The sequence below is a fragment of the Geotrypetes seraphini genome, chromosome 6, assembly GCF_902459505.1.
Source record: "Geotrypetes seraphini chromosome 6, aGeoSer1.1, whole genome shotgun sequence".
In the NCBI taxonomy this organism is placed as follows: Eukaryota; Metazoa; Chordata; class Amphibia; order Gymnophiona; family Dermophiidae; genus Geotrypetes; species Geotrypetes seraphini.
In genome coordinates this window covers 359,820-383,223 of record NC_047089.1, presented here as the reverse complement: position 1 = coordinate 383,223, position 23,404 = coordinate 359,820, and the positions used below count along the sequence as shown (strand labels likewise).

The following is a 23,404-nucleotide window of genomic DNA, read 5'->3' as shown; positions in this document are numbered from 1 at the left end:
GCAAAGGCAAGGGAAGGACAGCAAGCAGGCAGAGAGTGAGAGAGAGAGAGAGGACACCAGCAGCAGGCGGAGAGAGAGAGGACACCAGCAGCAGAGAGAGAGAGAGAGGGGACACCAGCAGCAGAGAGAGAGAGAGAGGACACCAGCAGCAGGCAGAGAGAGAGAGAGAGGACACCAGCAGCAGGCAGAGAGAGAGAGAGGACACTAGCAGCAGGCAGAGAGAGAGAGAGAGAGAGGACATTAGCAGCAGGCAGAGAGAGAGAGGACACCAGCAGCAGGCAGAGAGAGAGGGAGGACACCAGCAGCAGGCAGAGAGAGAGAGAGAGAGAGGACACCAGCAGCAGGCAGAGAGAGAGAGGACACCAGCAGCAGGCAGAGAGAGAGAGAGGACACCAGCAGCAGGCAGAGAGAGAGAGAGAGAGGGCAGCAGACAGAGAGAGAGAGAGAGAGGACACCAGCAGCAGGCAGAGAGAGAGAGAGAGGACACCAGCAGCAGGCAGAGAGAGAGAGAGAGGACACCAGCAGCAGGCAGAGAGAGAGAGGACACCAGCAGCAGAGAGAGAGAGGACACCAGCAGCAGGCAGAGAGAGAGGGAGGACACCAGCAGCAGGCAGAGAGAGAGAGAGAGAGAGGACACCAGCAGCAGGCAGAGAGAGAGAGGACACCAGCAGCAGGCAGAGAGAGAGAGAGGACACCAGCAGCAGGCAGAGAGAGAGAGAGAGAGGGCAGCAGACAGAGAGAGAGAGGACACCAGCAGCAGGTAGAGAGAGAGAGAACGACAATGGAAGCAGAGGGAAACCAGAAGATGAGCATTCCAGTGTTCTGCACAGACTGTCATATGTATGCGATCGGTGCCAGGAGCTGGAAAGCTTGAAGAAGAAAGTAAAGCGACTAGAGGACAAGATACAGGAGCTAGAAGGACTTCACACTACAGAGGACCCAATCAGGACAGCTATAAACTTCATGAATGAGAGACACATTGAGGAGGAGGTCAGGGAACTTGAGAAAATCATTGAGGAAGCCTACAGGAGGAGAGTGGAAGAAAACGAACTTCAGATGAACGATGAAGTTACACCAACACCAACATGGAAAGGAGAACAAGAAGCAGATGACCTCATAGAAGACACCCACAGAGGAACATCGCACGAGGGGGAGAAAATGGCTAGTCGATGCCCAGGAGAGGAAGCAGCGAAGCACGCCGAGGAAATTGACCTGAGACCGAAGCAAAACCTAAAGAAGGGAAAGTCAGCGATCCTAGTGGGAGACTCGATCCTGAGGCATGTGGACAGCCACATAGCAGGAGGGAGAGAGGATCGGCTGGTGACCTGCCTCCCAGGAGCGAGAACCAAGGACATCGTTGACAAAATTGGAAAGATCCTGGAAGGAGCAAAGATGGAAGAGACCACAGTAATGATCCACATCGGGACGAACGATGTCAGCAGGAGAAACTAAAGAAGAAGCAAGCTGATAGAACAGTTCAAGATTCTGGGAAGGAAGATGAGGATCCAGAAGATAGCGTTCTCAGAGATCCTACCAGTACCGAGGGCAGATGTGAAAAGGCAGGAGGAACTACAATCAATAAACGCGTAGATGAGGAGATGGTGTGAGGAAGAAGGGTTCCACTTCGTGAGGAACTGGACAAGTTCTGGGGCAAGAGCAAGCTCTACAGGCGAGATGGACTGCATCTGAGTGCTGCGGGAACAAGACTTCTAGCAAACAACGTCAGGAGAGGAATAGAACAGGCTTTAAACTAAGAAGAAGGGGAAAGCCGACAGTCGACCATGCGTCGAAAAAAGGGGAAAAAAGGCTGGAAAGAAACAATGGACAAATTACAGGAGTCTACTAACCCAGAAGAGGAGGTTAGAAGGATTGTAACAAAGGAGAAGAAACTAAAGACTGAAAGCACAGGGAAAGGAAATGAAGACAAGAAAATACCAGGATCTAAATTGCATATATACTAAAAAAAAAAAAAAAAAAAAAAACTTTGCGATTTCGCCAGGATATAACTGCCTGAGTCCCTATGTCGCCTTCAAAATCGGCGAAAAACGAAACTGCTCCACCCGCGTCAATCGGAGGGAAGAAACTGAAACCTGATCTGAACACGCCAGAGAAAATGGCGCCGAAGAACGATGAGGCTTCACTAGACCTGCTCCTGAAAGAAAGAAATGCAGAGAACATAGACATCATTGGAGTCTCTGAAACATGGTGGAATGAAGAAAACAAATGGGATACAGCACTGCCGGGGTACAAGCTCTATCGCCAGGACAGGTCAGGACAGAAAGGAGGTGGAATAGCCCTATACATAAAAGAAAGCATACAATCGACAAAAATGGACACAGCAGAGATGCCCAACAAGCTGGAATCTCTATGGGTTAAAATACCGGGAAGGAAAGGGCCTGAAATAACGATGGGCCTATACTATTGTCCACCCGGGCAAACCGGAGATATCGATGACGAAATGGAAGCCGAGATGAAGCGAGAATGCAAAAGCAGTAACACGGTTATTATGGGAGACTTCAACTACCCCAGAATAGACTGGAGTCTTGGAAGCTCAAAATGCACTAAGGGAGACAGAATTCCTGGAGGCTATACAAGATTGTTTCATGGAGCAGCTTGTTAGAGAACCAACGAGAGGAAATGCCACTCTGGATCTAATCCTAAATGGGTTAAGGGGACCTGCAAAGGAAGTAGAGGTAGTGGGACCGTTGGGAAACAGCGATCATAACATGATCAAGGTTGAGGTAGGAATACCGAAAGGAAAGAGAACCATAGTGACAACTTCCAACTTCAGGAAAGGAAACTACGAAGCAATGAGGGAAATGGAAAGGAAGAAACTTAGGAACACTTCCAAAAAATGGCAAACGGTAGAACATGCCTGGTCTTTTCTCAAGAACACGGTGAGCGAGGCGCAAAATCTGTATATCCCCAGATTCAAAAAGGGGTGCAAAAAGAGTCGAACAAAAGACCCGGCGTGGATAGCTAAAATAGTGAAGGAAGCGATAGGCAATAAGAAAAATTCATTCAGGAAATGGAAAAAGGTCAAAACTGAGGGGAACTGGAAAGAGCACAGGAAGTATCAAAAAGAATGTCACCGAGTGGTTTGAAAAGCCAAAAGAAAGTATGAAGAGAGGCTAGCCAGGGAAGCACGAAATTTCAAACCGTTCTTTAGATATGTTAAAGGGAAGCAACCGGCACCGCGCCGCCGCCCACGCCTGAAATCGACAGCCGACAGCTTCCTGGAGTCCTGGTGTAGCGCATGCGCACTCTTGCCGGCCACAGCCCGACATATCAGGGATCAGGGAAACACGCGGTAAGAGTGCGCATGCGCGCTTAGCGTTTTATTATATAGATAGATATATATATAGAGAGAGAGAGGAATAGAAAAAAAGACTTAACAAAGGCATGCCCCAGCATAAGTATTGGAACAATACCAAATGCAGACAAAAGGAAGCTGTGCAGAGTTCCATATTGGATTCCGAAAGATATGAGTGTGAACCTGTTTGAAGTCCACTGTACCAGCTAGTCGAGCTCCATCTGCGGAGATGATGCGGTATATAAACCCAAGATTTAGATTAGATTAGATTAGATTAGTGAGGGCTTCACGGAGTGAGGGAGGAGGAGGGCTTCAAGGAGTGGCGCTGGCGGTGGCTGCCTTGGCCCTCCTTGCCAGTTCAAGGCAACACAGCTAAAGCACTCAACTCCCTCAGGAATCTTCCCCTGGCCTCCCCAGTAGCATCACAGTGAAACAACAAACAGCATAGGCAGGACCCAACCACCATCTGATCCCCGAATCCATAGCCACATTGGCAGAAAAGACACCACCCTCTGTCCTCAATGGCACCAGAAACAGGCAAGAGGGGCTTTAGCGTCTTAAGTTCAGGCCCGATATGGATGATTGAATTTAGCAGTCTTCATGATGGGGCCAACAATGCTAGCAGACTCCACAGCGCCACTATCAGGCAGCCGAAAATTAAAAATTGGCATGGAGCTGTAGTGTCTTGCTCTCAGTCACAGACTTGATCCTCGGCTGGAAGGAGGGGTGAAATCGGCTGCGATCTTCCCAAATCTCACCAACGCTGATGGTAGGGCCTCTACTAAACAAAACATTAACTGTCTCTCATGGTAGTATTCAAAAGGCCAAAATTAATGATATTTTCTTAGATCATTACAGATATTAAAAATTGTACTAATAAAAAAAATGAAAGACTTAAAAATAAAACAAATTAGAAAATAATTAAGTAAACAATTCAAACAGAACCCAAAACAGAAAAATAAATGATTGGATGCCATCTTGAAAAAAAAAATATAGACGGGGGGGAAGAAAAGGGAACGGAGGCCTATTGCTGGACAGGGGGAGCAGGAAAGAAGTGTTGAACAGGGGAAGAGGTGCTGATGGACAGGGGGGGAAGAAAAAGGAAGGGAGGCCTACTGCTGGACAGGGGGAGCAGGAAAGAGTTGCTGCTGGACAGGGGAAGAGGTGCTGATGGACAGGGGGAAAAAAAGGAAATGAGGCCTACTGGACAGGGGGAGCAGGAAAGAACTGATGATGGACAGGGGGGAGGTAAAACAAAGGGAGAAGGGCTGCTGCTGGATAAGGGGAGCAGTGAAGGGGTGGTGCTAGACATAGGGGAGGTAAAAGGAAGGGAGAATGGACAGGGGGAGCAGGCAAGGGGTGGTGGTGGACAGCCGAGGAACAAGAAAGACAGAAATACAGAAAACGGCTAAGGAGAGAGAGAGAAAGAAATAAAGACAGACACACATATTCTAGCACCTGTTAATGTAACGGGCTATAAGACTAGTGTGTGTGTGTGTGTGTATATATATATATATATATATATATATATATATATATATATATATATATATATATATAAAACTATATATATAAAACTATATATATATATATATATATATATATATATATAAAACTAAATATATAAATATATAAAACTAAAAAATTACAAAAACCTCACTAATGAAAAAAGGAAAAATTTCTACTCCCACAAAATAGGCAACACCAAATCCAACAGCAGTAACCTCTTCAAACTGGTCAATGATCTCTACAACATCGAGACCTTCACAAACACAAACGAAGAATCTACACTAACTCCAAACTCACTTGCAGACTACTTTAACACCAAAATCCAAAAACTAAGGTCCATACTGCCCACCATACCCAATCCCCTCGAGCAGTTCCCCATTCTCCCGCTCCCAGATTTATCTAACCCTGACCCAGGAACCAGAACAGACCTTAGCTGGAAACAATTTAAAACATTCGACTGGCACACCTTTAATACCTATTACAACAAATACTCACGCACCTTCTGCAAATTGGACACATGCCCTCCGAACATTATGATAGCTGCCCCGCTCCACTTTAAAGCTACCATGATGACATGGGTCACCTCCCTCCTATCCACAGGTAACTTCCCGTCTGAGCAAGGTCATATCATGATCACCCCAATCATAAAAAATGCGAAAGAACCACCGGATTCCCCATCCAACTACAGACCGATCGCAAGCATTCCCTTATTCACCAAAATAGCAGAAGGGTTGGTAAAGGCGGAACTTGCAGCATATCTTGAAAAATTCAACATACTAAGTGACAGTCAATCAGGTTTCCGCGCAAATCACAGCACCGAAACCATCATAGCCTCCCTTCTTGACCACCTCCACACGCTCTTCAGCCAGGGCACAAGTGCCCTGATAATACAACTGGACCTCAGTAGTGCCTTTGACCTGGTAGATCACACCATTCTCCTAGAATGCCTGGCACACATCGGCATTTCTGATCAGGTCCTCAACTGGTTCCAGGGATTCCTAAGAAATAGATCATACAAGGTTTGCAAAAACAATGCCTTCTCATACAGCTGGGATAACACCTGTGGGGTTCCTCAGGGCTCCCCCCTGTCACCCACTCTGTTTAATATCTACCTAGCCTCCCTAGGTAACCTCCTACACAACCTCAACCTCAAATTCTTTATATATGCAGATGATATCACAATTGCCATCCCACTAACCAATTTCTCAAAAGAACTACTTAACCACATCACAAATATTCTTAACCAGATCGAACTTTGGATGCTCTCGTTCAGACTGAAACTCAATCCCGACAAAACAAAATTCTTCCTAGCCACCCCTAATGACAAAATCAAAAACAACTCTATCCAATTGAAAGGAATTACTTTCCCTATTGAACCCACCCTAAAAATTCTGGGAGTCACTCTGGACAAAAATTTATCCTTAGAAAACCACACTGAACACATGGTCAAGAAAAGCTTCTCCGTACTATGGAAACTACGCACAATAAAAAAATACTTTGACGACTCCGCTTTCCGTCTGCTGGTTCAATCTTCCATCCTCAGCACTCTTGACTACTGCAACATCATTTACCTAAACGCCACGAAGAAAACCACCAGGAGATTAAAATTAATCCAAAACACCGCCGTGCGTCTCATCTTCGGCCTAAAGAAATGGGAACATGTCACCCCCTTCTACCACCAACTACACTGGCTGCCATTCGATTCCAGAGTCCTTTTCAAGTTTGCATGCTTCTGCTACAAATCGGTTAATGGTGCTACTCCAAGCTACATCAACCCCCACTTTAACCTCTATCACATAAACAAGAAATCCCGTAGAACTCAACTTTTCGCCTTCCCCTCACTAAAACTCTGCCACTATAAAAGATTCATAGACAAAACCTTCGCCTACCAAGCAGCCAAGCTCAACACATGGCTGGCCCAAATGATCCTCGAAGCCCCCTCCTACTTCGACTTCAGAAAATCTCTCAAAACTTACCTTTTCAGCAAACAAGACCTCTAATGGCCCTACCCGCTCACTTTTTCCTCTCCCCCCCCAACATTCACCCCCCCTTTTTTTCTGCTCCTCTCTTCCAAGTCTTCAACAATCCTCCATATCGCTCTCCCTTCAGAGTGTTACTGTTTTTCTACCTGTTATACTGCTATGGAGTATACCTGAGAAAAGAGACAAGAGAGCACGTCTGAACCATTACTCAGTGGTCCCATGCAGTGAAATGTAAACCAGCTTTGGTTCAATTCCCTCTTCAGCTCTATTATCAGTTGCAAGTCCCTACCCCACTGATGAGTTAGCGGGTCCTCGTAAGAGGGATGGTGCTTCTAAGGCTACTATTGCACACTGGATCAAGGATGCAATTGCTTCCACTTATCTTCTGAATAAGAAGCCTGTTCCAGAATTTCTTAAGGCTTATTCCACTAGGGATCAGGCAGCTTCTTGGGCTGAATCTTCTCTGGTGCCTCCAGTGGATATGTGCAAGGCTGCAGTTTGGTCTTCTCTGCATTCCTTTGTAAGACACTACTGTGTGGATGTTCAAGCGTGTCGGGACGCAGTATTCGGTGAACGTTTTCTGGTGTCGGCCCTTTGGGGATCCCACCCTTAATGGGTACTGCTTTGGTATGTCCCATTCGTAAGGACAATACCAGTCTACCAAGCGATACAGAAGGAAAAATTAGGTTCTTAGCTGCTAATTTTCTTTCTGTTAGCTTGTAGACTGGTATGACCCCTACCCTGTCTTGTCTTTGTGCAGTGATGTCAAGAGAGGAATAGAACAGGCTTTAAACTAAGAAGAAGGGGAAAGCCGACAGTCGACCAAGCGTCGATGTTTCGGAAAAAGGTATCCCGTGAAGATACTGAGGGGAAAAAAGGCTGGGAAGAAACAATGGACAAATTACAGGAGTCGACTAACCAAGAAGAGAAGGTTAGAAAGATTGTAGCCAAAGAGAAGTATCTAAAGACCGAAGCACAGGGAAAGGAATTAAAGGCAGCAAAATTCCAGGAGCTAAATTGCATATATACTAATGCAAGGAGCCTAAGAAACAAAATGGGGGAATTAGAAGCCATGATCATTGCGGAGGACATAGACATCATTGGAATCTCTGAAACATGGTGGAATGAGGAAAGCAAATGGGATACAGCACTGCCGGGGTACAAGCTCTATCGCCAGGACAGGTCAGGACAGAAAGGCGGTGGAATAGCACTATACATAAAAGAAAGCATACAATCGACAAGAATGGACACAGCGGAGACAGCCAACAAACTAGAATCACTATGGGCTAAAATACCAGGAAGGAAAGGGCCTGAAATAAAGATAGGCCTATACTATCGTCCACCCGGACAAACCGGAGACATCGATGAAGAAATGGAAGCCGAGATGAAGCGAGAATGCAAAGGCGGTAACACGGTTATTATGGGAGACTTCAACTACCCTGGGATAGACTGGAGTCTCGGAAGCTCAAGATGCGCTAGGGAGACAGAATTTCTGAAGGCTGTACAAGATTGCTTCATGGAACAGCTTGTTAGAGAACCGACAAGAGGAAATGCCACTCTGGATCTAATCCTAAATGGGCTAAGGGGACCTGCAAAGGAAGTGGAAGTAGTGGGACCGTTGGGAAACAGCGATCATAATATGATCAAGTTCAAGATGGAAGTAGGAATACTGAAAGGAAAGAGAACCATAGCGACAACTTTTAACTTCAGGAAGGGTAACTACGAAGCAATGAGGGGAATGGTAAAGAAGAAACTTAGGAACACTTCCCAAAAATGGCAGACGGTAGAACATGCCTGGTCCTTTTTCAAGGACACGGTGAGCGAGGCGCAAAATCTATATATCCCCAGATTCAGAAAAGGGTGCAACAAGAGTCGAATAAAAGACCCGGCGTGGATAACTAAAATAGTGAAGGAAGCGATAAGCAATAAGAAAAATTCATTCAGAAAATGGAAAAGGGACAAAACTGAGGTAAACTGGAGAGAGCACAGGAAGTAGCAAAAAGAATGTCACCGTGTGGTTCGAAAAGCCAAAAGAGAGTATGAAGAGAGACTAGCCAGGGAAGCACGAAATTTCAAACCGTTCTTTAGCTATGTTAAAGGGAAACAGCCAGCTAGGGAGGAGGTGGGACCACTGGATGACGGAGACAGGAAGGGAGCGGTGAAGGAAGAGAAAGAGGTCGCAGAAAGACTTAACGTGTTCTTTTCATCTGTATTCACAAACGAAGACACAACCAACATACCGGAACCTGAGCAATTCTTCAATGGAAATCAAGCACAAAAGTTAACATCCATAGAAGTGAGCCTTGATGATGTACGCAGACAGATAGAAAAACTAAAAACTGACAAATCCCCGGGTCCGGATGGAATCCATCCAAGGGTGCTGAAGGAACTAAAGGAGGAAATAGCGGAACTACTACAGCAAATTTGCAACCTATCTCTGAAAACAGATGTGATTCCGGAGGATTGGAAGATAGCCAACGTTACGCCCATCTTTAAAAAGGGATGAAGAGGAGACCCGGGAAACTACAGACCGGTGAGTCTGACCTCTGTTCCGGGGAAAATGGCGGAAGCACTAATAAAAGAAAAAATTGATGAACATTTTGAAAAACACGAACTTCTGATAACCAGCCAACATGGTTTCTGCAGGGGGAGATCGTGTCTGACCAACTTATTGCACTTCTTCAAGGGAATTAACAAACAGATGGACAAAGGAGACCCCATAGACATCATATACCTAGATTTCCAGAAAGCCTTTGACAAGGTGCCTCATGAACGTCTACTCCGGAAACTGAAGAACCATGGGGTGGACGGAGACGTGCATAGATGGATCAGAAACTGGTTAGCGGGTAGGAAACAGAGGGTAGGGGTGAAGGGACACTACTCAGACTGGAGGAAGGTCACGAGTGGTGTTCCGCAGGGCTCAGTGCTCGGGCCGCTGCTATTTAATATATTCATAAATGATCTAGAAACAGGAACAAAGAGTGAGATAATAAAATTTGCGGACGACACCAAACTATTTAGTGGAGCTCGGACAAAGGAGGACTGTGAAAAATTGCAAAGGGACTTGGACAAATTGGGAGAATGGGCAGAGAGATGGCAGATGAAGTTCAATGTTGAGAAATGTAAAGTATTGCATGTGGGAATCAGAAACCCGAGGCACAGCTATACGATGGGAGGGATGTTATTGAATGAGAGTACCCAAGAAAGGGACTTGGGGGTAATGGTGGACATGACAATGAAGCCGACGGCACAGTGCGCAGCGGCCGCCAAGAGAGCAAATAAAATGCTGGGGATAATCAAGAAGGGTATTACAACAAGAACGAAAGAAGTTATCCTGCCGCTGTACCGGGCAATGGTGCGTCCGCATCTTGAGTACTGCGTCCAGTATTGGTCACCATACCTTAAGAAGGATATGGTGTTACTCGAGAGAGTTCAGAGGAGAGCGACACGACTGATTAAGGGGATGGAAAGCCTTTCATACGCTGAGAGATTGGAGAAACTGGGTCTCTTTTTCCTGGAGAAGAGAAGACTTAGAGGGGATATGATAGAGACTTACAAGATCATGAAGGGCATAGAGAGAGTAGAGAGGGACAGATTCTTCAAACTTTCAGAACATAAAAAAACAAGAGGGCATTCGGAAAAGTTGAAAGGGGACAGATTCAAAACGAATGCTAGGAAGTTCTTCTTTACCCAACGTGTGGTGGACACCTGGAATGCGCTTCCAGAGGACGTTATAGGGCAGCGAACGGTACTGGGGTTTAAGAAAGGATTGGACAATTTCCTGCTGGAAAAGGGGATAGAGGGGTATAGATAAAAGATTACTGCACAGGTCCTGGACCTGATGGGCCGCCGCGTGAGCAGACTGCTGGGCGCGATGGACCTCAGGTCTGACCCAGCGGAGGCATTTCTTATGTTCTTATGATTGCGGGTTTTTGTTTTGCTCACGTGCTGATATTGTTTTTTCTGCGGGTTCTAGAATTTTTCTAGGGCTGGGGAGAAGTAAGAGTAGCGGCTATGGCTCAGCTGGCTTAGCTGGTGAGATGTGGGGATGTTTTCTATACCAGGATTAAGTTCTACACGTTTTCTAAAAGTAATTTATAAATATTTGTTGTTTTTTTCACTCCTGTTTGGAGTGTGTTATACTGTTTTCAGTTGAAGTCTTTCCTAGGTTCTGCTTTGCTATTCAGCAGACTGTATTGCTAGGGGGGAAGCTATCCTGATATACAAGTTTGTTCTCAGTCTCCACTTGCTGGTAGCAGTGAGGTATATAACCCCATTCGTAAAGATTATACCGGTCTACAAGCTAACAGAAAGGAAATTAGCACGTAAGAACCTAATTTCTCCTTAAATGAGGTGTATGTTATTTTATGCTATCAATTGTACAACAGCCAACCCTGATGATGAGGGAGGGGTATGTGTGCTTACTTCCATGGCTCATCATGTACTGTTCAGTCTTGCTGCTGAGGTATGTGTGCACTTACTTGGTCAGTTGTTTGCTGTTTTATATTGCAGGTGTGGAATTTCACTTTTGCACATTAAATTTCACAGATAACTTTTCTATTTAATACAGGGCCACATTTTGTTGCTGTGAACAATAAGAATGAAATTGTTGTCACTGATTTTCACAACCATTCAGTGAAGGTAAGACTTTATCTCTCTGTAACTTTCTTTATAAAAGTCTCTGTTTCTTGTTGTTTTGAATATGCCAGGAATGTTTTTTCTCTCACTGTCTCTTGAGGGCTGGTTAAAACAAAACAAAATACAGAACAGTTTAGAACTCAGAAGAAACCCTATGTCTCTAATTTTGCAAACATGTATTTGTCGTTGATTGAAACTTTCCTAAAATGTTTCCTGATATGGCCCCCACCTTGAAATCTCATATCGTGAAACCTTGTTCTGGAGATCAGTATCCTGTGCATTATTAATTCATTTCATGTATTTTTAGTGTCTCTCTCATAACCCCCCTCCCATTTTCTCTATTTTATTTAGATCCCAAAGTATTCTATCTGCATCACAGATCAATCAGATTGTTAAGACTTGTTTTTATAAATTGCAGCTTTTGAGAGAAATCGGAAATTATTTCTCCTTGAAAGATTTAGAATTATTTGTCCAACTTACAATTTTATCTCAGTTTGATTATTGCAGTATTCTTTTTAATATGGGTTTACCAAAGAGGCTTTAAAGTAAAATTGCACTATTTTAAAATACAGTTGCCAGGATCATCTTGCATTAGAACTAATTTGATAAGTTAATACCTCTTTTAATTACTTTTAGCTTATTTAGACTTAAAATACCGTCTTTGCTGACTCACAGGTCAAAGCGGTTTACAGAGCAATAAAATATATTTTAAAAAAAGGAAAATGAACTACAAATTAAAATAAGAAAGTGCTGGATGAGGATCCAAGATGGCGACGGTATAGGGACGCTGTGCGAAAGCTCCCGATAGTTTTCTTCAAATTGGATTTTTTTCTATATACAAATACGATTTCCTACCTTTGAGATGCCTAAACGGAGAGGAAGAAGCACCGCTGGGGCCTCGCGGCACCCCGAGACCTCCGTGTTAGGCAACATTGAAGAAATCATCCGGCGCATGCAGACTACGTCGGCAGGAACAGGGTTACCCCCGCTGGAGACGCTGCAGGAAAACGGCGCGCAGCAGACCTCCTTGGGGCTTGAAACGACCTTTAGCCCTGACAATCGAGCACCTCCCCCGCATCCACGAACGGCTAGCTCCCCGAGGGAGGGGGAACTTCCGGGAATCGGAGTGTTTCCTCCTCTGGAGGCTGTGGAGATCAGTCCGGGGGACAGAGATTCGGTTTCCCAGATTTCTTCAGGAAACCTGAACAAGGAATTCGAGGTCATTTCAACAGCGGGAGATGGATTAAACCAGTCCGGACAGACATTGGAAGACTTGCCAGTGGGTGAGCATAAGACTTTACATTTTCAATTGCCTCAGATAATTAAACCCCAGGAGATAACTCTGGATGCTCTGTGGGACCTGGTAGTTACTATTCCTAAAACTATAGCGTCCCAATTAAACCAAGTGGAAGAACGGTTTAAATTGTATGATAAGGATATTCTAGAAACACGAAAAATTACCAATGAAAATAAATTGCAGATAGAAAATCAACAACAGAATATTAACTCTCAAAGAGTAATACAGGAAGTTTTAATCAAAGATAATACAAACTTAAGAAGGAAACTTGAGTCACTTGAAAATTCTACAAGAAGTAATAATCTTAGATTAATTAATTTTCCTAAGATTATAACAGTAACTCCTAGAGAAATGATTACTCGCTATCTGACGGAAATATTGGGAATTTCTGAATCTTCTATACCACCTCTTACTCAGGTGTATTACCTTCCTGTTAAAGGCATTAAAGAAATAAATCAAGAGCCTTTGGACGTTACAGCCTTATTGGAATCCTCAGACAGGGAAGCAGCCATACCGGCAACTTTGCTTCTTTCAGTAGCTCTTACAATGGATAAAATATGGTTACTGAAATTATTCTTTAAAAATAAACATAAAGAATTTTTGGGACTGAAAGTTCAAATGTTTCCTGATTTGGCCAGAGATACACAGAAGCGGAGAAAAGAATTTCTTCTAATGAGACCAGCAGTTATAGCCCTGGGTGCAACTTTTTTCCTTCGGTATCCTTGTAAATGCATAGTCTATTATAAGTTGCATAAATTTGTTTTCTTTGAACCGTCTCAACTGACAACATTCCTATCACTGTCAAGACTGGAGAAAGCTCAAGATGGATAAGATAGACGACTGTTAGCACAGTTTTACCTATAACTGTTTTTTCTTCCTTAATTGATTACCTTAATTCCGTTTATTTTTTAATCTTGGATCCAAAATTGAGGACTTGAGTGAGATTAAAGATATAATTATTTCTTGTGTTATATTATGTTAAAAATTTTATTTGCCTCTTGAAATTTTGCTTTTCTGTACAAGTTTATACTTGATTATTATATTGAAAATTATAAATAAATAAAAAAAAAAAGAAAGTGCTCATTCATAAAAAAGATTAAATTTACATAAAAGTAGAAGACAGAAATTAACAGGTAACCAGTCCTCTTAAGAACATAAGAATAGCCTTGCTGAGTCGGACCAATGGTCTATCTAACCCAGTATCCTGTCGTCGCGGAGACCAATCCAAATCACAAGTACCTGTCAAAATCCTAAATAGTAGCAGCATTCCATGCTACCGTCCCATGTTTTTCTCAACAGCAGACTGTGGACTTTCTTCAGAGAGGTTGTGGTGGGTCCTATTAAAGATTTTTTCAACAAATCTTTGGAGATGGGAATGGTTCCTAGGGATAGGAGAAGAGCAGATGTGGTCTCTATTCACAAAAGTGGTCGCAGAGATGAAGTGGGAAGCTACATGCCAGTAAGCCTCACTTCAGTTATAGGAAAAATAATGGAAGCGTTGCTGAAAGAAAGGATGGTGAAATTCCTAGAATCAAATGGGTTACAGGATCCGAGGCAACATGGTTTTACTAAAGGTAAATTGTGCCAAACAAATCTGATTGAATTTTTTGATTCGGTGACCAAAGAATTGGATCAAGGACATATGCTAGATGCAATTTACTTAGATTTCAGCAAAGCCTTTGACATGGTTCCTCATAGAAGGCTCTTGAACAAACTTGACAGGCTGAAGATAGGACCCAAAGTGGTGAACTGCATTAGAAACTGGTTGATGGACAGATGCCAGAGGGTGGTGGTTAATGGAATTCACTCAGAGGAGGAAAAGGTGAGTATTGGGATCTCTCAGGGATCGGTGCTGGGGCCGATCCTGTTCAATATGTTTGTGAGCAACATTGCCAAAAGGTTAGAAGGAAAAGTTTGCCTTTTTGCGGATGATTTGTAACAGTAGACACCGAGGAGGGAGTGGAAAACATGAAAAAGGATCTGCAAAAGTTAGAGGAATGGTCTAATATCTGGCAACTAAATTTCAATGCAAAGAAGTGCAGAGTAATGCATTTGGGGATTAGAAATTGGAAGGAACCGTATATGCTGGAAGGTGAGAGGCTGATATGCACAAATGGGGAGAGGGACCTTGGAGTGATAGTGTTTGAAGATCTAAAAGGCAAAGAAAGAGTGCGACAAGGCGATGGCTGTTGCCAGAAGGATGTTAGGCTGTATAGAAAGGCGTGACCAGTAGAAGAAAGAAGGTGTTGATGCCCCTGTATAGGTCAATGGTGAGGCCCCACTTGGAGTATTGTGTTCAATTATGCATACAGTATCCAGCAAAGGACATAAGACTTCGTTCACCAGGCGCTACAAAGCCAAGAAGAAACCGATAACGTGGAAGACACGTGGTCGACTTTGAAAGCAACCATACAAGAAGCAACAAACCGCTATGTAAAATCAGTAAGTAAACAGCGAAGGAACAATAAGCCACAGTGGTTTACTGTTGAGATCTCAGACCTGATCAAGGAGAAGAAAAAAGCATTCATCTCTTACAAACAATCAGGGAAGCAGGACTCTAGAGCAGACTACCTGGCCAAATCAAAAGCCGTCAAAACAGCAGTCAGGGAGGCTAAATTCCTCATGGAGGAGTCTCTAGCAAAGAACATCCAGAAGGGAGATAAATCCTTCTTCAGGTATATCAGTGATAGAAGAAAAAACTCAGGTGGGATTGTACGTCTTAGGAAACCAGACGGAGACTATGTGGAAAAGGATTCGGAAAAAGCCCAACTATTAAATGAATACTTCTGCTCAGTCTTCACCCGAGAAGCGCCAGGGCTCGGCCCTCAGCTACAGACAAGGGTTGGCTCAGTTGACCCGTTTAGTAACTTTGAGTTTACGCCCAGCAGTGTCTACGGTGAGCTGTCAAAGCTCAAGGTTAACAAAGCAATGGGGCCGGACAACCTGCACCCCAGGGTGCTTAGGGAGCTGAGTGATGTCTTGGTGGAGCCACTGTCCGCGCTCTTCAACCTCTCCCTTAGTACAGGCAGCGTCCCGTTGGACTGGAGGACGGCTAACGTCATTCCACTCCACAAGAAAGGCTCAAAGATGGAGACAGCAAACTACAGACCAGTGAGTCTAACATCGATAGTGAGCAAACTAATGGAAACTCTAATCAAACACCAATTAGATAAGATCCTGGATGAGGAGAATCTACGGGATCCCCGACAACATGGATTTACTAAGGGGAGATCCTGCCAATCCAACCTGATCAGCTTCTTTGACTGGGTAACGGGGAAGCTGGATATTGGGGAGTCCCTGGACATCGTGTACATGGACTTTAGCAAAGCATTCGATAGCATACCACACCGCAGGTTACTGAGCAAGATGAGTTCTATAGGATTAGGTAACACATTGACGAAATGGGTTGGGAGCTGGCTTGGAGGTAGGCTCCAAAGGGTGGTGGTGAACGGCACCCCCTCCGAAATGACGGAGGTGATTAGTGGAGTACCACAGGGCTCAGTCTTGGGCCCAATCCTATTCAACATCTTTATAAGAGACTTGGCAGAAGGGCTTCGAGGTAAAATAACATTATTCGCCGATGACGCCAAACTGAGTAATGTAGTGGGCAAATGCACAACAGACGAAGATTCAGTGCCCGACAACATGATGCACGACCTACTCCTACTGGAGCGATGGTCTAGGACATGGCAACTCAACTTCAATGCCAAAAAATGCAAAGTTATGCACCTGGGCAGCCAGAATCCATGCAAGTCTTATACCCTTAGTGGCGAGATCCTAGCAAAAACGGTATCAGAACGAGACTTGGGGGTAATCGTCAGTGAGGACATGAAGTCTGCCAATCAAGTGGAGCAGGCTTCGTCCAAGGCAAGACAAATCATGGGCTGCATACGAAGGGGTTTCGTCAGTCGTAAGGCGGAAGTCATTATGCCATTGTATAGATCCATGGTGAGGCCCCACCTGGAATACTGTGTGCAATTCTGGAGGCCGCATTATCGCAAGGATGTGCTGAGACTGGAGTCGGTGCAAAGAATGGCCACCCGGATGGTCTCGGGACTCAAGGATCTACCATACGAAAAACGGCTTGACAAATTACAGCTATACTCGCTCGAGGAGCGCAGAGAGAGGGGGGACATGATCGAGACGTTTAAGTATCTTACGGCCGCATCGAGGCGGAGGAAGATATCTTCTTTTTCAAGGGTCCCACGACAACAAGAGGGCATCCGTTGAAAATCAGGGGCGGTAAACTACGAGGTGACACCAGGAAATTCTTTTTCATTGAAAGAGTGGTTGATCGCTGGAATAGTCTTCCACTACAGGTGATTGAGGCCAGCAGCGTGCCTGATTTTAAGGCCAAATGGGATCGGCACATGGGATCTATTCACAGGGCAAAGGTAGGGGAGGGACATTAAGGTGGGCAGACTAGATGGGCCGTGGGCCCTTATCTGCCGTCTATTTCTATGTTTCTATGACTTGAAGTGGTCCAGAGGAAGATGACGAAAATAGTAGGAGGTTTGTACCAAAAGACGTATGAGGAGAGAGTGGAAGCCCTGAATATGTATACCCTAGTGCAGGGAATCCCATACTTTTTGGGCTTGCGAGCTACTTTTAAAATAACCAAGTCAAAATGATCTACCAACAATAAATTTTTTTAAAAAACACAAAGCACACTGTATGCAGAGAAAATGTTAATTATTTATATTCCGCGGGTTTTCAAAAAGGACAAGGCAGATGACTTTATGCAATGTCTTCTCAGGAACAACTATACAAAAATAGACAAGGGGAGGCGGCCCAGGTAAATGCAGAGGTGGAGGAAAAACGACGGGACCTGCGGTGCTTATACGCAAATGCAAGAAGCCTCATGGCCAAGGGGGAGGACCTGGATATCATTGGAATTACAGAAACCTGGTGGACAGAGGAAAATCAAAGGGATGTGGCGCTGCCGGGGTACAAGCTCTACAGGAGGGACAGGACCCACAAGAAGGGGGGAGGCATAGTACTATATATAAAGGACTCTATCTACTCGGTCGGGATGGATATGGCAACGAAGGCAGAGGGGCTGGAATCGCTATGGGTCAAATTGCCGGGAAACAAGGGTGCAGGCATAAAACTGGGGCTGTACTATCGCCCACCTGGTACGCCAGAAGGAGTCGGACACGACTTGGAAGCTGAACTGAGACAGGAATGCAGGACTGGAAGTGTAACAGTGATGGGGGACTTCAACTACCCGGGGATAGACTGGAGTACAGGTCACTCCAACTGCACTAGGGAAACAGGATTTGTAGAAACCGTGAGGGACTGCTTCATGGAGCAACTAGTCAGGGAACCGACGCGAGGGGGTGCTACTCTTGACCTCATCCTAAACGGATTAGGGGAGCCTGCAAGAGGGGTAGAAGTGGGAGGACCACTAGGCAACAGTGACCAAAACGCGATCAGATTCACATTAGAAAGGGGGACACCCATAGTAAGGAGGACCGCAACAACTGCGCTCAACTTCAGGAAAGGAAACTATGTTGCTATGAGAGAAATGGGGAGGAAGCTCAGAAACATCTTTAGGATGGAGACTGTAGGAAGCGCCTGGACCCTATTCAGGGACACCCTGCAGGAAGCACAAAGAATGTACGTCCCCAATTTCAGGAAAGGCTGCAAGAACAAGAGGTCAAAGGACCCGGTTTGGATGTCAACTGAAGTAAAGAGGGCAATAAATGACAAAAAAGTATCCTTCCGGAGATGGAAAAAGGACCCAACGGAAGAAAATCACCAGGCGCACAGGAAATGCCAAAAGGAATGCCACCGAGAGGTTAGAAAAGCAAAAGGGGAATACGAAGAGGGGCTGGCCAGGGAGGCGAAAAACTTCAAGGCATTCTTCAGTTACGTAAAGGGGAAGCGACCAGCGAGAGAGGAGGTGGGGCCGTTGGACGATGGGGATAGGAAGGGAGTGATTAAAGAGGATAAAGAGGTAGCTGAGAGGTTGAACACGTTCTTCTCGTCGGTTTTCACGAGAGAAGACACATCTAATATACCGGACTCAGAGGAGCTCATGAGTGGGGAACAGGCCGAAAAATTGGAGCACATAGAGGTAAGTAAGAAGGATGTCCTCAAACAGATAGGTTAAAATACGGCAAATCACCGGGCCCGGACGGGATCCACCCAAGGGTTCTGAAGGAACTAAGACAAGAAATAGCGGGCACAATCCAGCATGTTTGCAACCTATCCCTGAAAACTGGAGAGGTACCAGAGGACTGGAAATTGGCGAATTGTCACACCTATCTTCAAGAAGGGATCGAGGGGTGACCCCGGGAACTACAGGCCGGAGAGCCTGACTTCAATTATAGGGAAGATGGTGGAAGCTATGATCAAGGACGGCATTTGCGAGCACATCGAGAGAAATGGCCTACTGAGAACAAGCCAGCACGGATTCTGTAAGGGAAGGTCGTGCCTAACGAACCTTCTGTACTTCTTTGAGGGAATAAGCAGTCGGGTGGACAATGGGGAACCCATAGAAATCATTTACCTCGATTTTCAAAAGGCTTTCGACAAGGTGCCACATGAAAGGCTGCTTAGGAAGCTGTGAAACCACGGGGTGGGAGGGGATGTGCACAGATGGATCAAGCACTGGTTGTCGGGTAGACTGCAGAGGGTCGGAGTAAAAGGCCAATATTCTGACTGGCGGGGAGTCACGAGCGGTGTGCCACAGGGATCGGTGCTGGGGCCGTTACTCTTCAACATATTTATCAATGACCTGGAAAAGGAGGCAAAGTGCGAGGTTATAAAATTTGCAGACGATACCAAACTGTGCGGCAGAGTTAGGTCCAGGGAGGAGTGTGAGGACCTGCAAAGGGACCTGGACAAGCTGGAAGACTGGGCAAACAAATGGCAAATGCGCTTTAATGTGGAAAAATGCAAGTAACATAGTAACATAGTAGATGACGGCAGATAAAGACCCAAATGGTCCATCCAGTCTGCCCAACCTGATTCAATTTAAATTTTTTTTTTTTTCTTCTTAGCTATTTCTGGGTGAGAATCCAAAGCTTTACCCGGTACTATGCTTGGGTTCCAACTGCCGAAATCTCTGTTAAGACTTACTCCAGCCCATCTACATCCTCCCAGCCATTGAAGCCCTCCCCTGCCCATCCTCCTCCAAACGGCCATACACAGACACAGACCGTACAAGTCTGCCCAGTAACTGGCCTAGTTCAATCTTTAATATTATTTTCTGATTCTAAATCTTCTGTGTTCATCCCACGCTTCTTTGAACTCAGTCACAGTTTTACTCTCCACCACCTCTCTCGGGAGCGCATTCCAGGCATCCACCACCCTCTCCGTAAAGTAGAATTTCCTAACATTGCCCCTGAATCTACCACCCCTCAACCTCAAATTATGTCCTCTGGTTTTACCATTTTCCTTTCTCTGGAAAAGATTTTGTTCTACGTTAATACCCTTTAAGTATTTGAACGTCTGAATCATATCTCCCCTGTCTCTCCTTTCCTCTAGGGTATACATATTCAGGGCTTCCAGTCTCTCCTCATACGTCTTCTGGCACAAGCATCCTATCATTTTCGTCGCCCTCCTCTGGACCGCCTCAAGTCTTCTTACGTCTTTCGCCAGATACGGTCTCCAAAACTGAACACAATACTCCAAGTGGGGCCTCACCAATGACCTGTACAGGGGCATCAACACCTTCTTCCTTCTACTAACTACGCCTCTCTTTATACAGCCCAGAATCCTTCTGGCAGCAGCCACTGCCTTGTCACACTGTTTTTTCGCCTTTAGATCTTCGGACACTATCACCCCAAGGTCCTTCTCCCCGTCCGTGCATATCAGCTTCTCTCCTCCCAGCATATACGGTTCCTTCCTATTATTAATCCCCAAATGCATTACTCTGCATTTCTTTGCATTGAATTTTAGTTGCCAGGCATTAGACCATTCCTCTAACTTTTGCAGATCCTTTTTCATATTTTCCACTCCCTCTTCGGTGTCTACTCTGTTACAAATCTTGGTATCATCTGCAAAAAGGCACACTTTTCCTTCTAACCCTTCAGCAATGTCACTTACATACATATTGAACAGGATTGGCCCCAGCACCGAACCCTGAGGGACTCCACTAGTCACCTTTCCTTCCTTCGAGCGACTTCCATTAACCACCACCCTCTGGCGTCTGTCCGACAGCCAGTTTCTGACCCAGTTCACCACTTTGGGTCCTAACTTCAGCCCTTCAAGTTTGTTCAACAGCCTCCTATGAGGAACTGTATCAAAGGCTTTGCTGAAATCCAAGTAAATTACATCTAGCATATGTCCTCGATCCAGCTCTCTGGTCACCCAATCAAAAAATTCAATCAGGTTCGTTTGGCACGATTTACCTTTTGTAAAGCCATGTTGCCTCGGATCCTGTAACCCATTAGATTCAAGGAAATACACTATCCTTTCTTTCAGCAACACTTCCATTATTTTTCCAACAACTGAAGTGAGGCTCACCGGCCTGTAGTTTCCTGCTTCATCCCTGTGACCACTTTTATGAATAGGGACCACATCCGCTCTCCTCCAATCCCCAGGAATCACTCCCGTCTCCAGAGATTTGTTGAACAAGTCTTTAATAGGACTCGCCAGAACCTCTCTGAGCTCCCTTAGTATCCTGGGATGGATCCCGTCTGGTCCCATCGCTTTGTCCACCTTCAGTTTTTCAAGTTGCTCATAAACACCCTCCTCCGTGAACGGCGCAGAATCTACTCCATTTTCTCGTGTAACTTTGCCAGACAATCTCGGTCCTTCTCCAGGTTTTTCTTCTGTGAACACAGAACAGAAGTATTTGTTTAGCACATTTGCTTTCTCCTCATCACTCTCCACATATTTGTTCCCAGCATCTTTTAGCCTAGCAATTCCATTTTTTATCTTCCTCCTTTCACTAATATATCTTAAAAAAATTTTATCTCCCTTTTTTACATTTTTAGCCATTTGTTCTTCCGCCTGTGCCTTCGCCAAACGTATCTCTCTCTTGGCTTCTTTCAGTTTCACCCTGTAGTCCTTTCTGCTCTCCTCTTCTTGGGTTTTTTTTATATTTCATGAACGCCAACTCTTTCGCCTTTATTTTCTCAGCCACTAGGTTGGAGAACCATATCGGCTTCCTTTTTCTCTTGATTTTATTGATTTTCTTCACATAAAAGTCCGTAGCCATTTTTATCGCTCCTTTCAGCTTAGACCACTGTCTTTCCACTTCTCTTATGTCCTCCCATCCTAACAGCTTTTTCTTCAGGTACTTTCCCATTGCATTAAAGTCCGTACGTTTGAAATCTAGGACTTTAAGTATCGTGCGGCCGCTCTCCACTTTAGCCGTTATATCAAACCAAACCGTTTGATGATCGCTACTACCCAGGTGAGCACCCACTCGAACATTAGAGATACTCTCTCCATTTGTGAGGACCAGATCCAATATCGCTTTTTCCCTTGTGGGTTCCGTCACCATTTGTCTGAGCAGAGCCTCTTGAAAGGCATCCACAATCTCCCTACTTCTTTCCGATTCCGCAGACGGAACATTCCAGTCCGCATCCGGCAGGTTGAAATCTCCCAACAGCAGAACCTCCTCTTTCGTTCCAAACTTTTGGATATCCACAATCAGATCCTTATCAATTTGCTGCGATTGAGTCGGAGGTCTGTAGACTACACCCACGTAGATAGAAGTTCCATCTTCTCTTTTCAGAGCAATCCATATCGCTTCTTCCTCTCCCCAGGTCCCTTGCATTTCGGTCGCTTGGATATTGATCTTTACATAGAGAGCTACTCCTCCACCTTTATGACCATCTCTGTCCTTCCTAAAAAGATTATATCCCGGTATGTTTGCATCCCATCCATGTGATTCACTGAACCATGTCTCTGTGATAGCAACAATATCTAGATCTGCCTCTAATATCAGGGCTTGCAGATCATGAACTTTGTTGCTTAGACTGCGAGCATTTGTGGTCATCGCTTTCCAGCTCTTTTTCAGCGATAATCTGCTTTTTCGTATGGATTTTTGTGTCGTTTCACTTTCCGTTGCAATACTAAGAAATGAGTTGCTGATATTGCTTATGTTGCAGCCTTTACTACTATCACATCTTTTCTTTTGCCGGGGGTGGTCTCTATAATTGTCCTTCGTACATACACCACCCCCACCTTCTAGTTTAAATGCCTAGAAAAATATTGTCTAAATTTCTCTGCAAGGTTTCTTTTTCCTGCTGTAGTAATATGTAGCCCATCAGTGCAATATAGCTTCTTGTCCTTCCATGTATTTCCCCATCCTCTTTTTCATTCATTAGACAAGTATCCATTATTCATTACATTAACGTTCCCCCCTCCTCATGTTCATCCCCTCCCCACTCTCTCCATTTCTTCTATACAATGTAACTTTTTCCCTTCCCCCACAATTTCCTCACATTCAAGTATGTCAAGTCTTTGTCATTTATGTTTAATTTAAGATATTCCCATTCACATCCTATTACTATCAATTCTTTTTTTTTAAGCTGATTGTTAACCGGCCAGACAATTGTTTGATGGTCGGGATATTAAAAACCAATAAACTTGGAAACTTGGAAACTATGTACCTGAAGCCTTCTTGATGACACCAGGCTCTGAGCTATCTATTAAAGTCCTCTGTGTTTTTCACTCTTTGCTCTCCTTTTCCATATGCAGGCA

General features: G+C 44.8%; 1 protein-coding gene across 8 annotated transcripts in view; it reads left to right on the top strand.

The window, feature by feature from the left end:
• Window positions 1-23,404, top strand: part of TRIM3 (tripartite motif containing 3) — a 169,691-nt gene that overhangs the window by 126,346 nt on the left and 19,941 nt on the right. For all 8 annotated transcript variants that reach the window (XR_004539999.1, XM_033950641.1, XM_033950640.1 and 5 more), the window contains one exon: window positions 11,375-11,445. Coding sequence is in view for 7 of the 8 variants with exons in the window: in XM_033950641.1 (XP_033806532.1) it covers window positions 11,375-11,445 (71 nt within the window). In the remaining variant the exon portion in view is untranslated. The remainder of the gene's footprint in view (window positions 1-11,374; window positions 11,446-23,404) is intronic.